Source organism: Sinocyclocheilus rhinocerous, unplaced genomic scaffold, assembly GCF_001515625.1.
Source record: "Sinocyclocheilus rhinocerous isolate Xijiao unplaced genomic scaffold, SAMN03320098_v1.1 scaffold3818, whole genome shotgun sequence".
Taxonomy (NCBI): domain Eukaryota; kingdom Metazoa; phylum Chordata; class Actinopteri; order Cypriniformes; family Cyprinidae; genus Sinocyclocheilus; species Sinocyclocheilus rhinocerous.
This window is the reverse complement of record NW_015629524.1, coordinates 271,916-293,401: the sequence shown is the minus strand read 5'-3', so window position 1 is coordinate 293,401 and position 21,486 is coordinate 271,916. Positions and strand designations below refer to the sequence as shown.

Genomic DNA, 21,486 nt, shown 5'->3' with positions numbered 1-21,486 from the left:
GGGAGGCTCTATGGGCGGGTGTATGAAGGTCCGTGTAACACTTCACAATTCAATTGTCAGACCATATGGAGCAAATGCAAATGCAAAACAAATAAATAAATATATAAAAGAAAAGAAAAAAAAAAAAAAATGAAAGGAAATAAAATAAACAATTTTGTATGGTTTTTTTTCTTCTTTTTTTCAGTTACTTCATCAATAAAATAATGCCATTTTTTTTTTTTTTTTTTACTTTTGCCAAATTGTGACTTCAGAAATGATGATTTGAATAAATGAAATCTAAACAGTTTTCTTTTTTCTTTTTTCTTTCTATAATCGCTGTGGCCTGTACCATTGGAACAGGGGTGGCCCCGTGGCTTAATGGACAAATACAGTGGTATTACTGGCTTAACCCCTTCTCAAGCACCCCCCTATTTTGGCATTGTGACATTAATAACATACCCAAAATAAAAATGTTGCTGTTCATGAGTCATTCTGCCTTATTTGAAATGTATCTAAATTTATCTGAAAATAAATAACAATTACATGTATTGGTTTGGCTCTATTGTTAATTGTAACATTTAATATTATAGTAATGAGCTAGTAATATGGCTCTCTATAGTTTACCATTCACAGTAAATAAAGCATTTATAAAGAGGGTTAGTGTCACTTCTGCCCACACTGGTAAATTAGCATTAATCATTCATAATCAGCAATATGTTGTCATTCACCCTGACCGGACGTGGCGTGTTATTGTTCGATTGTTTTCCCCTCACCCAGCTTTGCTTTGAAGGACTTGCTTATGGGGTGTAATAAAGCAGTAGTGCCGAATGAGGGAGAGTGCAGGAATCTGTTGCCTCCACTTCACTGGTCTCCACGCACAGCTGCCTGTGCAGCTGGCAGTCTCCAACGCTGAGAAGATGAGGGGGAGAAGGAAGGGTCTGCTCCGAAGCCGGCTGCCTGAGCATCCAGGCGGAACACTGCCAGATGTGACCGAAGCGTCGCTGAGCTTGAAACGTGTGCAAATGCCTCCACCAGAGTGGGCGAACTTAAGCCCCCAGTTCAACCCTAGCTATTTTTTACCCATTTCTCTACATCCATCTCTTGACTGACCTACATATATTTTCCTGCTGCTTGAGGTGGTTTGGAGGAAATAAAACAGGCCGGTGTTTTGCTGTCCGAGTGGACGCACTAGGTGGTGCAGTGCTGCAAATAGATCAATTGGAAGGATACGTTAACCTCCTTGACCAGTCCTCCACTTCCCTTTAGTGACCACACTGGTAGTGATGGTAGTAGTAGTAGAGTTAATGTTGTCAGTTGTCCCTTTTTAGCCTTTAGCATGTTTAGTCAACCTGTTCTGTTTCTTGTTAGTCAAGTTGATTAAAACCTGGGAATATTAGTCTAATTTTAGTCAGTTAAAATTTCACATTTTAGTCACGCTGCATAATGGTTAAACTGATTTTACCACATCTAGTTTCCTTATTTATTGTATTATCATATACATAAACATAAACTCATTATGAAACATTCCATTATGAAAACGGGTAAAACTTAAAAGCTTCTCTCAAAAGCTAAAACAGCGACATTTCTAATATGAATTCCAATAATTCAGAACTTATATTCACGAAGCTTTTTTATATTATTTGCTTTTGCTAAAGCAAAATTAAATAATGTTGAAACAAGAACAAAAACAGACAAACACACAATTTGTCAGACAGACTGCTACAGGGTTGCTGTTGGGGAACACAAGTAATTGCTCATTAAATGGTTGATGGCAGATGAGTGCAAGGTTTCTAATATTAATAAACAGAACATAAGGGAATATTAACTAAATCTATCAAATATATTTATTGCATCACAGTGCTTTGTATCATATAGTAGAGTTGTACAACTAACTGGCTAAATAAATAAATAAATAAATAAATAATAGATGCATCAACATTAACATTTTGGCCCATACAATAAGTATTAAATTTGTTCATGCTATAGTCAATAACTGATAAATGGAAGTTACTGCAAGTGAATTTAGGCATTGCAACAGTATGATGGTGTTAAATAAATGCAGTTAATCAAAATTAATAATCATGATGACAATGTCAAAGGAAATAATTGTCAATTATGATTTTTCAGAATTGCACAGTATCATAGGCTACTGTCATCCACGTTGAATATTACCACATGGTATAACAACACACTCATGTTACAACCAAACATCGACATGAATGCAATTCAAACTGTCTGTTATAGAATAATTCTAAGCAAATATTGCTCTGTCTCAGCTAAAATAGCCAGTTTATGCCAAAGAGTGGTTATGGCACTATTGTTAGTACACAAGAATTAATTGCACTAACCGTAAGAATCGCTATGCTATCTAAACTATGCTAGAAATATGCACTTTACTATGTGTATCAATTTAATCTTTACAACCACTAACGAACACTGTGCTATATACAGTTTTGGTGAGGAATCACCTTGTCAGTGTGTCATCCAATAGAAAAAAATGGATTGTGATTGTGATTATGGAATAAAGATCTACACTAAAAACTTACAAGAAAGTTTGGAGGTCATGGGATTCATAAAAAACAACAAACAGAAAAAAACAAACAAAAAAAAATTCTACTTTGTTATTCTAATTAGCATTTAGCCATATTAAAAAAATTTGCATTCATAACCATAATTAGAAATGTGTTGGAATCCAAGTCCAAGTCAGGGTGCAGCTGACATAGTGGTGGGTATTTAAGGGAAGTCAAGGGTTAACAAGAGCACTGAGTGCAATAACAGCAGAGGGGTCAATCAATTACTGCACCGAATGGACGATGCAATAATACACATCTCGTAGTAGAAGAGAGAACAAAAAAGAACAAGGAAGAATTCATCTGAGCTCAGTATTCCTATAACATGATAAGGCAAGCAGAAACCGGATTTCGCCAGGGAGAATTTGTATAAATCAATCTGTGGACTCGTGTTTAGCTTTTAACAAGCCATTCATCACATTTTACTGGAGGCAGGACAGAGGTATGACTGATTTGTTTAGTAATCCATGGAATTCACAGCGTTAAAGACATCCTGCTGGATTCTGGCAATTAGTTATTTTCTGCCTGTGTGTTTAATTTAGCATTAATTTAGAATATGTCATATTTTATAGGTATTAGTACATACTCACACAGAGATGTGACCATAGCTGACTAAACAGAGAACTGTTTTCAAATAAAGGTAATTACTACAGACTGACCCTAACTCCAATAAGAACGTGCAAGATAACATATTTTCATAATTGACTTGTCAGGGTGTCACCTGAATGAATCAGTCTCAAACCTGTATAATTAGACTGAATTAGCTTCATGTTCCATTGTGTTTCTTGGAGAGCGTTCACATGCTGCATGCTCTTGTGTTAATAAGCTGTTTGATGGAGCAGAAAAGAAAAAGTATCTTATTTTAAGATGTGATTTTAAAAGATGAACTATTTTCTAATTTGACTGCTATCATGCTGTGAGACATTAAATAAATAAATAAAAACAGCCAGATATGTCCATATACTATACATGTGAAAATGTATAAGGTAACTGACATATATGCAACAAATAATTTGGTTAAATATCATAACCTTAAAATGCACAGTCATTGTCCACAGAGCCCTATTGATTGTGCAAAGAAAATTCAATACCATTTTTCTTCGGTTTTATTACTAAAGACTGAGAATTGGTAACAAAAGTAGTGCTTTGAAGGGCAAAGGTTGCATCTCTATAGTCACATAAAAAATTATTTAAAAAAAACAAAAACAAGGTTAAGCAAACATTAGAGCGGAAAAAATATACCTGAACTATCCACTAAACTCTAACCCTGCCTCTGTTAAAACTTGGTAGGAAAAACTTTTTTTTTTTTATGAACCACTTTACCATTTGATCTTACCAAAAAGGTAAGACTGAATTATCATGATCTTTGAAATACTATTTTTGGCCTTGTATTTTGCCAATATCATATACCTTTTGAATATGGTATTACAGTACAAGGCAAAGGCATCCTCTAAAGGCTTTTTTCTTTCTTATTTATGCAAACATTTTATTTATTTATTTATTTATTTATTGTTTGTTTGTTTGTAAAGTATAACTAAGTTAGAAACACACACACACATAAAGTACATCAAGAAACTGCTGGTTGGTATTCCACAGAAATGAGTATTGATTAAACAGTACTCTGAGATTTAAAGTGGGATGAGCAATAGGAGCCATCTTCAATTCTAGATAGGCACACATCAGGGACAGCTGCAGAGTTCAGCATGACTGCCAGTGTGACTCCCATTATACAGTACTGCCAGCAAGAAACTCGTCATCTCTCCACTGAGACAGCTCATTGCAATATTGATAGCTGATGTCAGCCATTGTATTTTTGAGCGTGCATGTTTGTGACTGCACATGCAATATGTACCACTGGAGTTTGAAATACAAGACATTTGTCTTCTAACTAGATTCCCTTTGGAGACAGAAATCTTTAGGGCCAACTGTCAATGCTAACCAGTCAAACCTGGACCCCCCGATTGACATGTTTCTTTGTGCTGGTATCTTCGTGCCCACCTGCGGATAGATACAGGAATACTGTTGATTCTGAAGACTGTCGTTTTTGCACTATTTTTTCCTTCTCTTACTAGGTAGGCGTGGCTGACTCTTAACTTTTATAAATAATATCTCTTTGGATTTGAGACTTTAGTCTTTGCAACTTTACAGATCTTCTTTATGCACCAAGAGCTTGTAACACTCCAAAGAGAAAGGAAAACTTGAAATTGCATCATATGAGCCCTTTAAGAGGGTCTCAAATAGTTATTGCTGTCAGTCTTCTCAGGCCACTCATCTCTAATGGAGTTCAACTTCATTTGCTTTAGGTATTTTTCTGTGTGAAAGATGCCATGTTGACAGGCTGAAGAGAGGCCCTTGGTGCACTTCAACATTGCGTGTTAATCACACTTGAGTACTTGAGAGCTATTCATTTAATAAATTATTTAAATTAGGTCATGCAACATGAAACTATTTCTTAATGGATGTCTGTATGAGGAAAGAGCTCTAAAGTGGAATGTTGTAGTTAAAACATTAAAGTTTAACTCTCTCTCTCTCTCTCTCTCTGTCTCTTTTGTTTCAGGAGTGAATGCTATGTTCGCGCAGCAGCCTCAAGACTTGGTAGTTGTGGCTGGTCAGCCGGTCACGCTCCCCTGCTCCATCCCTGGTTACCACGGTGTTGTGCTGTGGATCAAAGATGGCCTCGCTTTGGGCGTCGGAAGAGAACTTATAGGTAACAAAGTCATAAACAGTGAAAACATCACCAATTTAGGTTTTGATTTTGATGCTGGTTTCCCCATGAAGCTTCCTAACTAGCTTAATCTTAACATGCTGGTGAACTAGCTAGTCATCTTCACTTGTAAGACCATGCTGGTTGACTAACATAACCATCTTCACAAAAAAGACCATGCTGGTCATCTAGTTTTACAATATTACAAGAGAGACTGTGCTAGTCAACCATATTAACTAGCTTCACAAGAAATACAATGCCATTGATCTAGCTTAACCAACTGTACAAGAAACAATGTTGTAGTTGACCAACTTAACTAGCTTAACAAGATAGACCACAATGGTATTTTTGCTGATCGACTAGCTAGTCATCTTCACTTGTAAGACCATTCTGGTTGACTAACTTAACCATCTTCACATAAAAAGACCATGCTGTTCATCTAGCTTAACCAACTTTACAATAAAGAATGTGCTAGTCGATAAACTTAACTAGCTTAACAAGATAGATAATGCTGGTTGACTAACTTAACCATCTTCACCAAAATTTTTTTAAAAAGAATTATATATATATTTTTTTATATATATTTTATAATTAAATAATTAAGCTAATTAAGTTGGTCGATTGGCACTGTCTTACTTGTAAAGTGGTTTAAGCTAGTCAACCAGCATGGTCTTTCCTCTCACTATGGCTAAGCTACCAGCATGGTCTTTCTCGTGAAGCTAATCAAGTTATATATATATATATATATGTGTGTGTATGTATGTACAGTATATAAAGGCAATAGTGTCCACAGCTCCAACAAATTTTATTTAATGTTACGCTTCAACTAGCAGCCGGTCTTCATCTGCCTCTCAAATAACCAAATTGGTTCTAAACAAGGCTTTTGCTAATTAATGTTGAATTTGGTACACAAGTTTAAGCTGGAGGGTGTGATTGCTTTTTAAAAACTGTCCAATTAGTGTCAGGCATAGAAGGACAAGAGCAACTAAAATATAACCTCTTAAGTACTTTTAACGGTTGATAGCTTGTGAACTGTGTAGCTCATCCCCACTTGCAAAGTGCTGCTTGTTTGGCTAAGTTGATTGCTTAATTCATGCTAACGACCATTGGATTCCCATTCTGTCCGCCTACAGACTTAGAACATCACAAACTTCATATTCACGTTGGTCGGAAACAGTTGGTTCCCCTTTATGATGTTTACATTGGATTTCCTGGATTACAGCGCATGGAATCCTTGTGGGGAAAGAGCAGGTGTAAGCTAGGGTGACCATATGTGCCATTTTCCCCGGACGCGTCCTGGCCAGGATTTCTATATTGCCTAAAATGTCTAGGGTTTGGCTTTGTTTGCGTGTGCAGACCGATCGGTGTATGACATCGGTTCCTTGTGTTTTCGAAACGCGTCCGGGGAAAATGTCACGTATGGTCACCCTAGTGTAAGCATCATTTTGAAAAGTGTAGATTAACAAAGGTCTCAATGCTAGAACGATTCCCATATGAGCAGAATAAAGGGTAAATCAACATTTTACTCCATTTTCCTAGCACAGATACATCTCTGCTTTGCGTCCTGGGATATTTCCAGTGCGAAGCATGACGTAAAGCCCAGTTGGCCTCTTTAAAAACAGTTGCTGGGCTTATTCTTAAAATTAAATATGTATTCCATTGGAGATCACAGGTCTATTTGCCTCTGACCTTCAGTGGCTGCTGCTCTGTGCCATTTTGGCACTGATAGTGGCCTTTAATTAGACCCCAATAGGCAACTGAGCCCTGATAAATCCATTCTGCTCCCAAGTTTGTCATTGTCAGGCTCCTGGGAGCCGGGCCCTGGCAGTGTAAACACTGGGAGAAGAGCTTTAAAAGTGGTCAAAGAGGAAGAGAGGGTGAATTGAAGCCGGGGTGGGGGTTTGGAGGTGAGAAGAGGTTCTGCGCTTGCGGGCCTCGTGATTATGAGAAAAGAGACAGAAAGCGGCACTTAACGGCACATCAGCTGCAGTTTAACAGTCACGGCCGGGAGCTGAGGGCCAACCCAATCCGAGGCGAGCCAGCCTCATCTAGCTCTTTATGCGGATCAATGGCGGGCCAGAGCTCAGAGGGCCATGAAGAATTTCAATGAAGTTCTGCGCTCTCTCCGTCTCTCTTTTTTTATGGCATGTAATTTTTTTTCTGAGTTGCCGAGAGCCCGTGCTTAAGACAAAAGAGCTCTTTAAAAGCAAAACTTCAGTTACAAGGGCGGAGGTGCACTGCTTTGACATGAATGACACTTTAGAGAATAAAACTCTGCACAGCTGCTCCTTTTATCAGTCTTGCCTGCGTCAACAAGTAACGCTGCATCCAATAAAGAAAATTGACACATCGATGACTACGTACTCTAAGCCAGCAGCTGCACACATAAAAAAAAAAGAAGAGGCAAGTACAACAGCTCATACAAACGCAACATTTCAATATCAGCCTACTCTGCTATTCATGGAAGAGGCTGGTCTCATTCAGTGCAGTTTCAGTTCGGGAGAACATTGATTAAAATGAGAAAATCGCAAACAACGAGGCTGATTCATATCAGTCTCCACATTCTTCGTGGAGGTCCTTTTGCTCCTGGTTCTAATCAAAGACATCAGTTCAAGGCTGTCACAAACACACAAATAAAAGTCATGAATATGCATTGTGTGCATTGCTGGTGTAAACGTGAATACGCAAACAGAACCAAAGAGGGAGATGGCACAAGCATGCTTGGACATAAAGAGCCGAGAAGCATGCTGATTCCAATTTTGACGCATTGTTTTAATTACACTCTTAGCACATCAGTAATCCAAACAGCAGCTTTCGGATTTGTGCTGCTCAGTTCAAAGCCAACATTTTGTGGGAGAACAAAAAGGAAAAATCTACAGGAAGCTACATAGTCACAGAGCAATGTCAAATGTCCATTTCTACTAGGATTTTCACAGCATCAACATTTTCAGTAGGTGATATCAATGCCAGGAAATTTCATTTTTCTCAATACCAGTTTTGATGCAATAAAAAACTATTTGTAAAGAACTAGCAAATAACTTTTATTATTATTTTTTTTGTAAAGTTACTAATAATAATTAAAGCTAAATAACAATATTAAAAGATTAGTTATGAGTGCAGAATAAAAAAAAACATTTAATTATTAAATTGGCAGAGACTCCACTTCATGATAGTATATTGTATATTAATCAATACATATATACATACTATATAAATAGACATGCAAACATTTGAAAACAGCTGCCTGTCAGTCAGAGATCATGTGGGTACCAAGTCAGTACTACTAAAACTTAGAAGAGCTGGGGGGTATTTTGGAAAGCAGGTTATGTGAAATACCCGGGTATGTTTAAGGGTAAGTAAGCAGATAAACGGAGGTAACGTTCAGGGTATATAAGTAGCCATAGCAACCTGCCATAGAAACCTGCTCAGGAGCAAGTTCTGTTCCAGGGTTACTTTACTTCAGAGCTATCAGCGCATGTGTGACCTACTGACGAGACTCCAGTGGGTGTGGATAAAGTAATTTATTGCAATAGAGGGTAACGCTTTAGATTGTAGGCCTACTGCAATATAAAGTACATTAAAAACCCACTAAAAGTGTAATCATTTTATGTTCTTACACAAAGTAGACATAAAATATACTTTAAGTAAAGGTAACATAAGTATGTTTTCTGTAAATACACTAAAAAGTCACTAAAAGTATGCTTGTGTTTAGCATATTCCTTAAGAGTGTAACTAAAATATATATTTATATTTTATAATAAATATTTGTATTTATTGTAATCTAAAGCGTTACCCAATATTTATTATATACACACTATTATAACAAAGTATTATTTATTTTAATTTATTCTATTATATTTATTATATTTTATTGTCATCTCACACATTTTTTGCTTCTGTTTCCTTGGTGACTTGTTGATTTGTCACTCTGTTGAGATTGTCTCGTGTGTTAAACATACTCTGAGTTGACTGAACTTACTCTGGGACGTGTTTTGGAACTAGCATACTGTACCAATTAAGCAAGGTATGGGTTAATAAACCGAGAGTTATGGGCATATGTGACCATTAGTTAAACTTGCTTTCTGGAATACCCCCTCGAGTATCATTAAATCTTTTTTTTTTTTTCATTGTATTGTATTGATTTGCCGTGACTTGGAACTCAAGTACCATACTTTATTATCCCTGCTTTCTACAAAATGTACCCTAACCTTGGCACCCTGAATCTTAAGAATCAAACCAAATGGGAGAAAATGAATGCTGTGTATGTAATTAACACATTTTCTCTCAATCATTTCCTCTGTTCGAGCCGTCAGGCAGATACACTCGCTCATTCCCGAGACTATTAATCACTGCGTCACGTCTCCATTCACGGCCCTTTCCCCCTTCCATCGATCCGACATAAAGACTAATCCTTTCCTGTCCTGATGGATTCATTAACTCTAATGTGGCTATTTTATATTGTTTGCTTTGCTTGACGTGGGTTGTCTCAGGGATTCATTGTGATCAATGACAGCATTATTCTTCTCTCTGACGTCCTCTACTGTGCATTTCTTGGGTGAAGCATGCATGATTTATATAATGATATATTAATCTAAGAGATATCCAGAGGAGAGATGGAATGTGCATCATAGCGAACATCACTGATAGGCACAATATTTGGCTTTATAAGGCAGTGCATTTGTATTCAAGGGCCCAGCTCAGATAATGATACAGGTGGGTGGATGTAATCTCTAGATCACAGTCAATCATTGTTTGTTATTTGACTGGTGCCGACTTGCACAAAGACTAGCTAGGATTGCTCCTTCATTTTATTACAGATCACTGCAGGAAGTAAATTCCCACTGATTTCAAACTCACACTCAAAGTCTAAATTTGTTTTATTATTTTTTTAGTAAGGGTTTGTGTGTGTGTGTGTGTGTGTGTGTGATGTGTGTACCTGTTTTTCTATTCTGGTGGGGACTTAAACCTGAATACACACAGACTCATGGGGACTCGTGTCACGGTGGGGACCTAAATTAAGGTCCCCACGGGTAAACAAGCTAATAAATCACACAGAATGAAGTTATTTGAAAATCTAAAAATGCACAAAGTTTCCTGTGAGGGGTAGGTTTAGGGGTAGGGTTGGTGTAGGGTAATAGAATATACGGTCTGTACAGTAGAAAAACCATTACGCCTATGGAGAGTCCCCACAAGGATAGCAAACCAGACATGTGTGTGTGTGTGTGTGTGTGTGTGATTGTGTGCGTGTAACTTGTAACTTCCCTGTGGATAGAAGTGACTCACTCAGCAATTATTAGTATTAGTATTTTGTGTATATTTATATGAGTCAAAGTAGTGCATTTCTGCAGAATCTGTGACTTGTGGTTCCATTAGCAAGTCAATGCCAAGGCATATTGAAGTAGTTAATTTTGCAAATTACTTTAATAGAGCTTGATAAATCAGTAATGTCTTTAATAGCCAGTGCATATATTCTGCATCCATCTGAGAAATAAGACCTAGACATTAAGTGGCAATAGATGCCGCCTGCAACAAACCCATCAATCTCTCATCAATAATAAACACAATATCAAAGTCAATGGCCATTGAAATGACTCAGTTTGCTTCCCTTGCTTTGACTTGCCACCACCATAAACAGCACTTGATTTGGCTATGTTCACATCACAGACCTCGAATTGTATCCTGACAGTTGCCACAGTTAATTGTATTGCTCAAAGTTTGCTCAATTGGAAGACATAATTGAGTTTTAATTGATGCTTCATGTGAGTTTCAACTGCAGATTTTTCAGACTGCCACAAATTAGATAACTGCAACATACAGTACAGTATGAATACTGACTTGGAGAATACAATTAACGTGGATAGCACAACTCAGATATTTATATTTGAATTAACACTTGAGTTCATATAGAAACTCTGACTACAGACTTTGAAATCACAGTTTGAGATCTTCTGAAACTCTCAAGTAGACATATGAGATTATTTTGAGATCACTTATAAAAAGCATGAGACGTACTGTAAGTGAAAATCGCTCCATTTAATCTGTCTGCCATCTAGAATAAACAAGTGAGATATTAAAGGGATGATTTGTGATTTTTCTTTTCTATTTGTTTACTCTCGAGCTGCTCAGATACAGAACGAGGAACAAAAATTCTACATTCTCAAGCAGAAAAAAGTAAGGTCAAATATAGGTAAATAATTGGCCGATGTCAACATAAGCTATTCCTTTTACATAACAGCCTTTCTTCTTAATTAATTCAATATCGGCATATTCTTTGAAAGACCTTCAAAACAACTTTCCAAAGTAGTCCACTAAATGATGTGGGTACAGTCTGTTTTGATAGCTTATTAAATGTTTGTTTTTTGGGTTATCCTGCCTCTTTTCTGTCTCCCACTCACTTAGAGAAATTAAAAGCTGTATGTGGGCAGATAAAACACATTGCACCATGATCGACTGCTGCTCTCTCCTCAATAGGGAAAATGAGAGACACTTCATGGTCTATTAAAAGTGAATGGGATCCAATGAGGCAACAGGCAATAATTGGCATTTTCTGGCACAGTGATTTCAACAGCCAGGCTCAAGGACTTCAAAGCCATTAGTCCAGTCCAGTCTATTTTTTCACTCCTTTCTACAGCAATATGTTAAACATCCCTCTTTCAAGCCTCATTTCTGTAGATTACAGTGATGGCTGTGGTAATAGCCCGTGGTAGAGCTCAGAAACAGGTAGGACTTCGTACCACACAGTACTCGAAGAGATATGGGTGATATTAGGACGCCCTTTCAATTTGACAACGGGTGATACATCTCTAAACAAGTGGAGTCGGTTATATAAACCCAATCAACCACAAAAACACATGCTGTTTTAAACCTTTCAGTTTGAAAAGCAGATATGCTTTTCGAAGCCAACAACACTTTAAATAGAAAACAGACTTGTTCGCGTTGAGTGCCCCGAGAGCACGAGGGTGCATGACGATTATGTCACAGAGAATTCTCTGGAGCGAACATGAATCATATCGATGGATGCTGTAAAAATCAATATGCTGCCACAGGTCATTCACTGGCAAAGATTCAAATGGCTGCTCCGTGGAGACGGGAAGCAGGAACTGGAAGCGAAATCACTTCTGAAGGTGTAAATTTAGCCACATAAAAAGCAATATTGAAATCAATCGAGGGATAAACGCACAGCGCTTGGTTCTGTAGAGAAATCCACTGAGATCAGCTTCTGACGCCATTAAGTCCGTATTGCCCATCAACCATCAGTTACCGTCTTGACTTGGAAAGAGAAACTGCACTAACAGCAATGACAGCACTTTTTAGGGGTCTCACAGTAAATAGCAAATCTCTCATAATTAGGAGTATTTTGCCTCCTGAGATCCGTTAAAGACATTCATACGGAGAGGTTAGGGGAGGTATCTGCTCCCATACTTTACATTTTCTATAGTGACAAACCAAGCTTCTGCATTCTCTCCGTATGCAAATTCCCGGCGAATAGCCTGATGATGTGTTTTAAAGGCCCTCGGATTTGCTTGCTATTGTAAAACAGTCAGTTTTTCCTGAAATACATCCCACTGAGTGTATTATTAAACCGCAAATCACCATTCCTCTGCATCAGTGCAACACATCTCAATCTTCTTGGCTCTGTGTGCTGCTTACTAAGGGCTACACCTAGAGCAGCGCTCCTGAGGACCAGCTGAACATATAGCAAAACCAGCAGACTGCCTCACCTCAATCAACAACCGTCTCACCTCAATCATCAGTAAGTCTCACTCCAACCGGCAGAAAGTCTCACTCCAACTGGCAGAAAGTCTTACTCCAACCATTTGAAATCCTCACACATCTGCTCATCTTTCGTTTATTTTAGAATGGTCATAGATGTGTTCTTGAACCGATTCTTGTCTCACATTGTTTTTGTTTTTTTTATTATTATTATTATTATTGTCCCGAGAGACACAAGTCGTCAGTCTTTTCACTTTGCAGTAGAAAAAAGCCTTTGGACTGGACTTATATACGGAGGACATAAAAAGTGGGTAAAAAGAAATAGGTATTTTCATTATTTTTCAATCATCCATGAAAGCGAATGAAATCTTCTACTTCATTATCCCTTCTAGAGATCTCATATACAAATAATACAGTAGAAAAAAGCCTTTGGACTGGACTTATATACGGAGGACATAAAAAGTGGGTAAAAAGAAATAGGTATTTTCATTATTTTTCAATCATCCATGAAAGTGAATGAAATCTCTTGTACTTCATTATCCCTTCTAGAGATCTCATATACAAATAATATACAATAAATTCAACTGATGTCCTTTGATATCGCAGCTGTTGCTAACAAACAGCCAGCATTGCATCAGCCGCCAACACTAACTCCCTGTGGCATTCGAGGATTACCTTACACTGTCATGAAGCGACTAAAAAGCCACTTTAATTCAAGTGCTAAGTTAATACTGCTTTGAAACCGACAAGGTGCAATTTCCCTGGATTTTATCTACCCAGAAGCATTTTAAAAAAAAAACATTTTGATGGTCTCAGGGCATTAACCAGTCAACTTCCCTGTTTTCTAGGTTACCCTCGCTACGCTGTGATTGGGGATCACGGATCTGGTGAGCACCACCTTCGCATCCAGAGGGTGGAGCTGACGGATGATGCCATGTTCGAGTGCCAGGCCATCCAGGCCGCCATGAGGTCCCGTCCTGCTCGACTCACTGTGTTAGGTTAGTCTCAACTGCAGGTGGTATACGTGAAGACCGACAAAGAAGTCATGCCGATAGCATTTGCATGCATATGCCTTTCAGCAAAAGCTTATTTGCATTCTCAAAAGTCCCTTTTTAAAGAGAAACTAAAAAAAAAATTATTTAATTTCTAATTATCTTCCAAATAGCATCCACAAATTAAATCAGAATAAAGACTGATTACAATGATCTCAAATTATGAGATCAGCGAAGAATAATGTACAGTCTTAAAAATAGATTTTTCACTGACCGAACTCCCCTGCAGTTCTCAGTTTTAATTTCCTGCTGCAAATCCCACTGTCTTCATTATTAAACCAGAGAGGTCATTGAATCTTAATTACGTTTTATTGGGTTATTATTCAGTGTTGCTGTTTCTGCGATATTGGGCAGCAATAATCGGAAATCTGTTCCGAGGTTGTAATCAACCACCTGGTAGGTTTATCTGCTCTGAAGAAAGACCACCCACACCCAGTAAATTGTAGCTCTTACTTGCACCAGTGGGAACAACTGGGGTCAGGATTGGGGTGGTGTTATGGAAGTGGTGGGGTAAGAGACGAAGCACATGTGCTCACAGACTGGAATGTGATTTGCTTTATTGATCTCCTCTAATGAAAATAATGACCTGCATGGGAGGATGTAGTGAGGGAAATTAGAGAAAGAAAGAAGACAAATTATGTGGTCTGAGGTTGCTCTCCCTTACAAATGACTTATTTGCTAATTACAAGGACCAAAACAGTCACCTAAATCCATGGGAGTAGAATACGTGGGGGACGTGTCAACCCCCCGCCCCTTTTAATAAAACGTAAATTCGTTTTATTAAACATTTTTTTCAGGCAAGTGTGTTCACGCAGAGGTTTTCAGGGGCCAGTGTGAAAAAAAATTGAGATTTAAATTCAAAGAGAAAATATAGTCTATGCATGACCTGGCATTTCATTCGTATCCAAAATAAGAAGATGTGAACATTACGGAGTGCCAAACACTCTCGTGCAGTGTATGCTTCATTCATACTGGAATCCGGAGAACACTCTCGCACAGAAAGTCCAAAATGAACTCACAGAAGAAATAACTTATGACGTGCAGGAAATCCCAAATATGGACAAATGCATCCAGCTATCTCTGTAGCTAAGCTGAATACAAAACGTAAAGACAATACATGCACAATTGCGACAATATATGGTTTGTGTGTGGTTTTCAAGTCGTTTCCAGGTAATAAATAAAGTATCTAAATAATACAGTGCTAACTGACATAGCATTTATTACAGTGGCCTATAGAAACTATAAAATATATTTTCTGTCTTATTCTGTGAAAAAAAAAAAAAAAAAAAGTGTAGAATATAAACAAACCATAAAACTGCCATTGGGAGAATATAGGGAAAATATTACAAATTTAATTAATAATATAAGTTATTGGTAATTGTCCAGAAGTGTATTTGATTCCTTAGCCAATCAAAAGTAAGAGATAAAAAAATGTCTTCCTTACTTCTGAAATGATCGCTACGCCCCTGCCTAAATCCCACTACTACCAGTATCAGAAGCAACTTATGACCAGAACATCATTCACCACTATCAGTTTCCAAATATGTGATTGGTGAAATGATTGGTGGAAATGAATTGAATGCGATGATGTATGGGCTGTTTTGTTTATCATGATTCTCTCCTGCTGTGCAGTCATTATTAATTGGGCCTTAATTACTACTGCTTTAGAACAGCCTCAATGGGCGCTGATAGCGCTAATTATCCACCACAAACTCGGAACCAAGAACCTCAAGTTCATCCCTGCTTAGGTTAATTTCCTGTCAAGTTTGGTCACCAAGGGGCTCGTGGCTTTGCGATGTTTTTGGCTATCCATTGGTTAATTCCATGGGGCTAGACAAGGATCACATCATGGTATAACATATTGTCTTGAGCTTTTGAGATAAAAAAATAAATAAAAAATAAAAAAATAAAAAAATAAAAAATTGCTCTGCAGATCCTTCTGATGGACCCAAACATTAAAAATTAGCATCTGAAATTATAAGAAAATATTCATAAATATCTGAAATATGCCTGTTTTTGGTGCAAAACAAACCAACAAACAAACAAACAAACAAACAAACAAAAAACTTGATGAATTAAGGAGCATGCATTCATCACGCACATGGACAGCAGTTTTCTACCTCAAGCTTTTGGAGAGAATGGGTGGCCAGATCTTCTAAACTGCGCTTGTAATATATGCGAGCTCTGTAGCAGAGTGATCTCTGGACTGTCTTTTACTATGTCAAGAAGCCTGGTCTGAGCCGTAGTGATGACAGGAATGGGAGTGTGACTCCCTGTCTCCCCAGGATTTCTTACCTGACAGCTGAAGTGGTCCCACAGCTCCTCACTTCCTGACTCAGCCTTCCCTCACATACGGACTGAAGGCTGAGGTTAGGGCAGGTGTACTCTCCATAGAGCACAGCATAGTCCGGATTGGCCAATCCCGCTAAAAGCTTTGATATCTGATCAAGCACTTGAAAGTGGGGAAAACCGAATCCCAAATCTCTGAATTGTCCTGAATACAATATTTCTGAACAACTTATAGTTGCTTGCCTGAAAATCTTGGGAAAAACTCTTGGGGAAGAAAACAAAATATTTTCCTTCATCAAAGAGAAACCTGCATCATGTCCACTGTGACATAAAATGGTAAAATCTGAATTTTGAACTCTACCTATGCAGAACTCATATGGGGTTCGGGATTGTGTTTGACCTACTGAGGACACCTATTCTGAATTAGTTATGAAGAAAAAGCTATTTTTTTAGCACTTGCCCTGAGGGCTAATTATATACCCCTCTAGAAGATAGCCATCCTTGTCTTCTCACGTGTCCCCTCAACATTAATCTCAGCCTGGGGGAAAATGGACTGCAGAGTAATGGAGGGAGAGAGCTTGAATCTGGCCTTATGAAACTAGCAAAAGGTTACTTACCGCCGCCATACTTCTGAAGCTTTTGAATGCATTTATTTCTCACCTTGGGGCTCAGAACTTCTATCTTTGAGTGTTTTTTGTTTTTGCAAAGCCATTATCAATTTCTACCACCTCTACAAAGCTCTTATGCATTTGTCCTTATAGCAATTTACTTTTTCGCCCCAACTCATCCCCACCCTTAAACTAAATTTTGCTCTTTCTAATTGTCTTGTTAATGGTTATCATTTCTCGTTCCCTACAATAAAAAAGTAAATATGCAAAGTATTCAGATGATCTTATCGTCTGTTATCTTATAAGTGCTGAAATTGCCCATTAGAAAATATTTGCTTTTCAAGGGATTAAATCCTTGGAAGTTGCAAGAGCTAAATCTACCCCACTCATTTATCATTCCCTTTTGCACAAATTAATAATTATGATTTTATAACTAATGGAAGATCAAGTGTCCTTGAGGGAAAAATAAATAGGTGAAGAACTTGGAATCTGTATTACTTTGCATTTGGAAGTCTCAACGTCTCAAGCCTATGATCTGATAAACAACATGGAGATTATTAACTTTTAATTGCAAATCACGAGATGCAACCGCTCGACATCTTTTCAAAAACATTCTGCTTATAGTCTTATGAAGATAAACAAAGGTCATCAATTCGGATCCATTTCCACACAAGTGCGATGCCCTGAAGGCTATCAAACTTCATACAATCTATTTTTCCACAAGAGAGGATGTTTTTAAAATCAACTAAATATGAATGAAATGGAGAGAAAAAAAAAAAAAAGAAAGAAAAGAAACACGCCAAATCTAGAACTACATGTTTTACTCCCCCATCCTTGAAAACCAATGCAACTTTTCACAACTCTTTTGGACCAACAGTTGTTGACAAACATTTATAGCTTTCCAAATCCCATAAACACAGAGTCTGTGTTTGTGTGCATGTTTGTTGAAAGAGGATTCTTACTAAATCAAATATTAGAGACTAAATTGATTAAATAGCTGGTTTTTAACTATTGCACATGTAACTGTGCACAAAAATCAAGCAGATGTTATTTAAACGGACAATTAGCTTCCCTGGCAGATCCACCCTGATGGGCTGTGACCTCACACACATCTGCAAACACACTCCTGTGACTTGAATGACAGACGAGAATCTGTACAGATGTTCTGTTACTTACAAACGTCAAGCTGTCAGTGTTTTCTTTGATGTAATTCACTTTGACATGTTGAAGGGACACTTTTGGCTTTTTTCATTTTTTTTTTTACAATCAGTAGATCCTACACCCAGGTTTGATCAGCACTGAATTTTATTCAAAAATACATTTAAATGATCATTTATACCTATGCTGTTTTTAATTTCTGAATTAAAATGCATTATTATATTTTCTTGGAAGACATACAGTCAATATTTGGAAACTACTGATAAAAATTAATAAATAAATAAATAAATACATTTACCTGTTTGAAAGAAAACATTATTAAGTGGTTTAGCATAATGTTTTATTATTATTTTGTATTATTATCGTTATTATCATTTAAACAAAGCACCACTACTTCTTAATATATGAAAAAATATTTGTCTGTCAATTATAAGTCATGTAGTCTAATCAAAATACAGAAACCAAATAGATAGATAGATAGATAGATGGATAGATAGATAGATAGATAGATAGATAGATAGATAGATTGATTGATTGATTGATTGATTGATTGATTGATTGATTGATTGGTACATAAAATAGGACGTGATATCAGTAACCCATGCAGAACATTATGTCTGTCTGTAGTCTGAAATATGAGATAATGAAGTTCACTGACCTGTATGGTCTTCCTAGTGATGCTGGTTGACCAAACAAATAGTTACTAGCCTTGTCCACTTCAGCCTATTCCATGCACCTTATGGTGATGGGTCTTTTTACTGCTTCATTGTCATCTCCACACCACTATAAACACTTTCAGCCACCGCCTATTCACAATCTGACCCCACAATGCCTCTTCAACTAGAGGACCTCAACCGTATCTCATAGCTTCCTGTCTTTTCCAACCTACTGCGTAGTCAGAGGCCATGACAATTCTCTCAGAAAACAAAATGAGTCTGCTTGTAGTGGTCACGCCAAAACCCAGCCCACGCTCACCGCCAGTGCCCCAGCACCTCTATTTCCTGCACACTTTGATGCTTATTCAAAGGTAAATCTTATTTTCTTTCCATCACCTTTGGTTTCCCAACCACTGACTCCATTCTGCTATAACTCTGGCAATCTGGCCGGGCATCACTCATGCATCGAACCGTTGAAACTATACACGTACAGCCCCTGCCAAATGGAGAGAAGCGAAAGAAATGGAGAGAGCAAGAATTGGACAGAGAATATGGATCAGTGAGTGTTTACTGTCGAATTCTGCCTCCCGCAAAGCAACACATTAGTGAAAGCGCTGTGAAGGGAGCTTTGATTTGGGCCAGTGAGCCACGTATGTCACTTGTCTCCATTCCTGGCATGTTTTCGATTGCACTTCCTCTTCTTTCTTTTTTCTTATCACAGCCCGTAGCAGCCGCGTGTGCAGGTGACGGGAGCCGCTGCTGAAACAGACGGGCCTCATTGTTGTGCCAGACACGTCAGTGGAGGCAAAACACCACCTCACCCATTCGGTTCCCAACAGATTGCTTCCCCCCACATCCCCCCTCCCCAGAATACTCTACTCTTGTGGCTGTGCGCTGGATTACAGGCTATATAACCTCCCTCTTCCACAATCTTGTTTTTGATGTCAATAACTCAACCTGTGAAGCCACTGCTGTAGAAGCCCACTGTAAATGAAGTGAGATTTCCACCCCTGCAATTACTATAGCATCAAACCCAATCTGGAGAATAAAAAGACATCTCTCTCACATCCTTCCTTTTAGCTCCTGGAACTGAAACATCGTCCATCCAGTTGATTTAAAAAGCTTGTTGCTGGAATTCAAGGTCCCCAGTTGATTGAGCCAATGTTTCAGTCCATTTGGTTAATTGCAAATCCATTTGCCTGCATGTAATTTATTGTTTTCTTCAGTCACATGCTACAAGTTAAGAGTCTTGTCACCTTGAGCCAGTTCTTGTAAGATCTGGCCATGTCTCTTGCTACAGATTTATTTATTTATTTTTAATAAATGTTATTGAAAATATGTCAGACCCAGCAGACCTTAGATATTGTACTTTATATATACTTTATATTGTACTTTATACATGATATAATATTGTCACTGTGTAATTGCTCCTCTGTTCAGTGATATTTTAGCTCTTTAATGAACTCTCACTTCACGTCATGACACATGGGGGAAAAAAAAAGACAGAAAGCATTCTATACAAACTCTATACAAAAGTATTCCAAACTCATAAAATGTTCTTTCTTCAATGCACAATGTATTTCCCATACAATGACAGTAAATAGAAGCAAAAATGCTGCTTACTCCAAAAATCACTTTCATATAACTTCTCAAGCCATGCAAAAGATTTGTGAGATGGAAAGACCGACATTTAGGTCATTATTTGCTGACAATCTCTTCCGGTGCATATGCTACAACAATTTACATAAACAATTTGGCATGATATGTGTTCGTTTCTCATACTCTGCTTTATGGCTTCAGAAGACCAAGCACGTCAGATTTACTAGTTTTACAGTACTTTCATGTTGCTTTTTTGTCATTTTTGCAGCTGAACAGCATCCATCTTCGGTCACCAAGGAAAGTCTGTAAAATTGATCCATTTGTGTTGTTTCAAAGAAAGGAATTCCAAAGAATTTTGGAATGAAATGATGGTTCGTGAATGAAGTAGAATTCATTCAAACTGTAAAAGCAACTGAGAGAGTGCTAACAGACAATCTATGAGGACATGCATGATATAAAAACAGAATTATGGATGAAGGTTTTGCCAGCCAAGTGGAAGGTGGAAGAATTTCAGCCCACTGGCCAGTAATTAAAAAGTAGTGATCAATCCGTGCTGCTGACCAACTCATGAGAGCCAATTTGGAGCCATTAGGGGATGCAGAGTTTGCAAACAGGCCGGTAATGATGATGGCTTGCATGGCTACAGGGTTGCCCTTTGTACCGCTGTCAGACTAAGAGTGTCTGGGAGAGCTGAAATTAGATAGGGAATGTCTGACAAAACCTCAACACCACAGCTTGAAATAACAGCTCCTTCCTTTAATGATCAGTGCCATTTGTAGTGCATGAGCTCAGCCATCAGTAGTGACAGGCCTATGGCAGATGAACAGTGTTCAGCTGAGGGACGCTGAGGTCTGTGAAGAGAAACACATGCTCAACGACTTGTCTTGGATCCCAAAGCTTAGATGTGTAATTTGTTTGGTTCCATATTAGGAGTTCAAATATCCACTTTTGAGGTGGACAATCCTACTTTTAGTAATTGGGCGAGATTAAATTAATTACAAAATCTACCAAAAAAAGAATCATATATCACTATCATTTTTGCGACTAAAGGTAGTCAATTGGAGCTGCGATTTAGCTGGTATAATTTTTTTTTTTTGGGGGGGGGGGGATTGTTTAAAGGGGTCATATGATGCGATTTCATTTTTTCCTTTCTCTTTA

The 21,486-nt window shown here is 37.9% G+C and overlaps 1 protein-coding gene across 2 annotated transcripts in view; it reads left to right on the top strand.

The window, feature by feature from the left end:
• Window positions 1-21,486, top strand: part of LOC107739153 (kin of IRRE-like protein 3) — a 234,943-nt gene that overhangs the window by 138,650 nt on the left and 74,807 nt on the right. For both annotated transcript variants that reach the window (XM_016551164.1, XM_016551165.1), the window contains exons 2-3: window positions 5,107-5,256; window positions 13,815-13,964. In XM_016551164.1, the coding sequence (XP_016406650.1) occupies window positions 5,107-5,256; window positions 13,815-13,964 (300 nt within the window). The remainder of the gene's footprint in view (window positions 1-5,106; window positions 5,257-13,814; window positions 13,965-21,486) is intronic.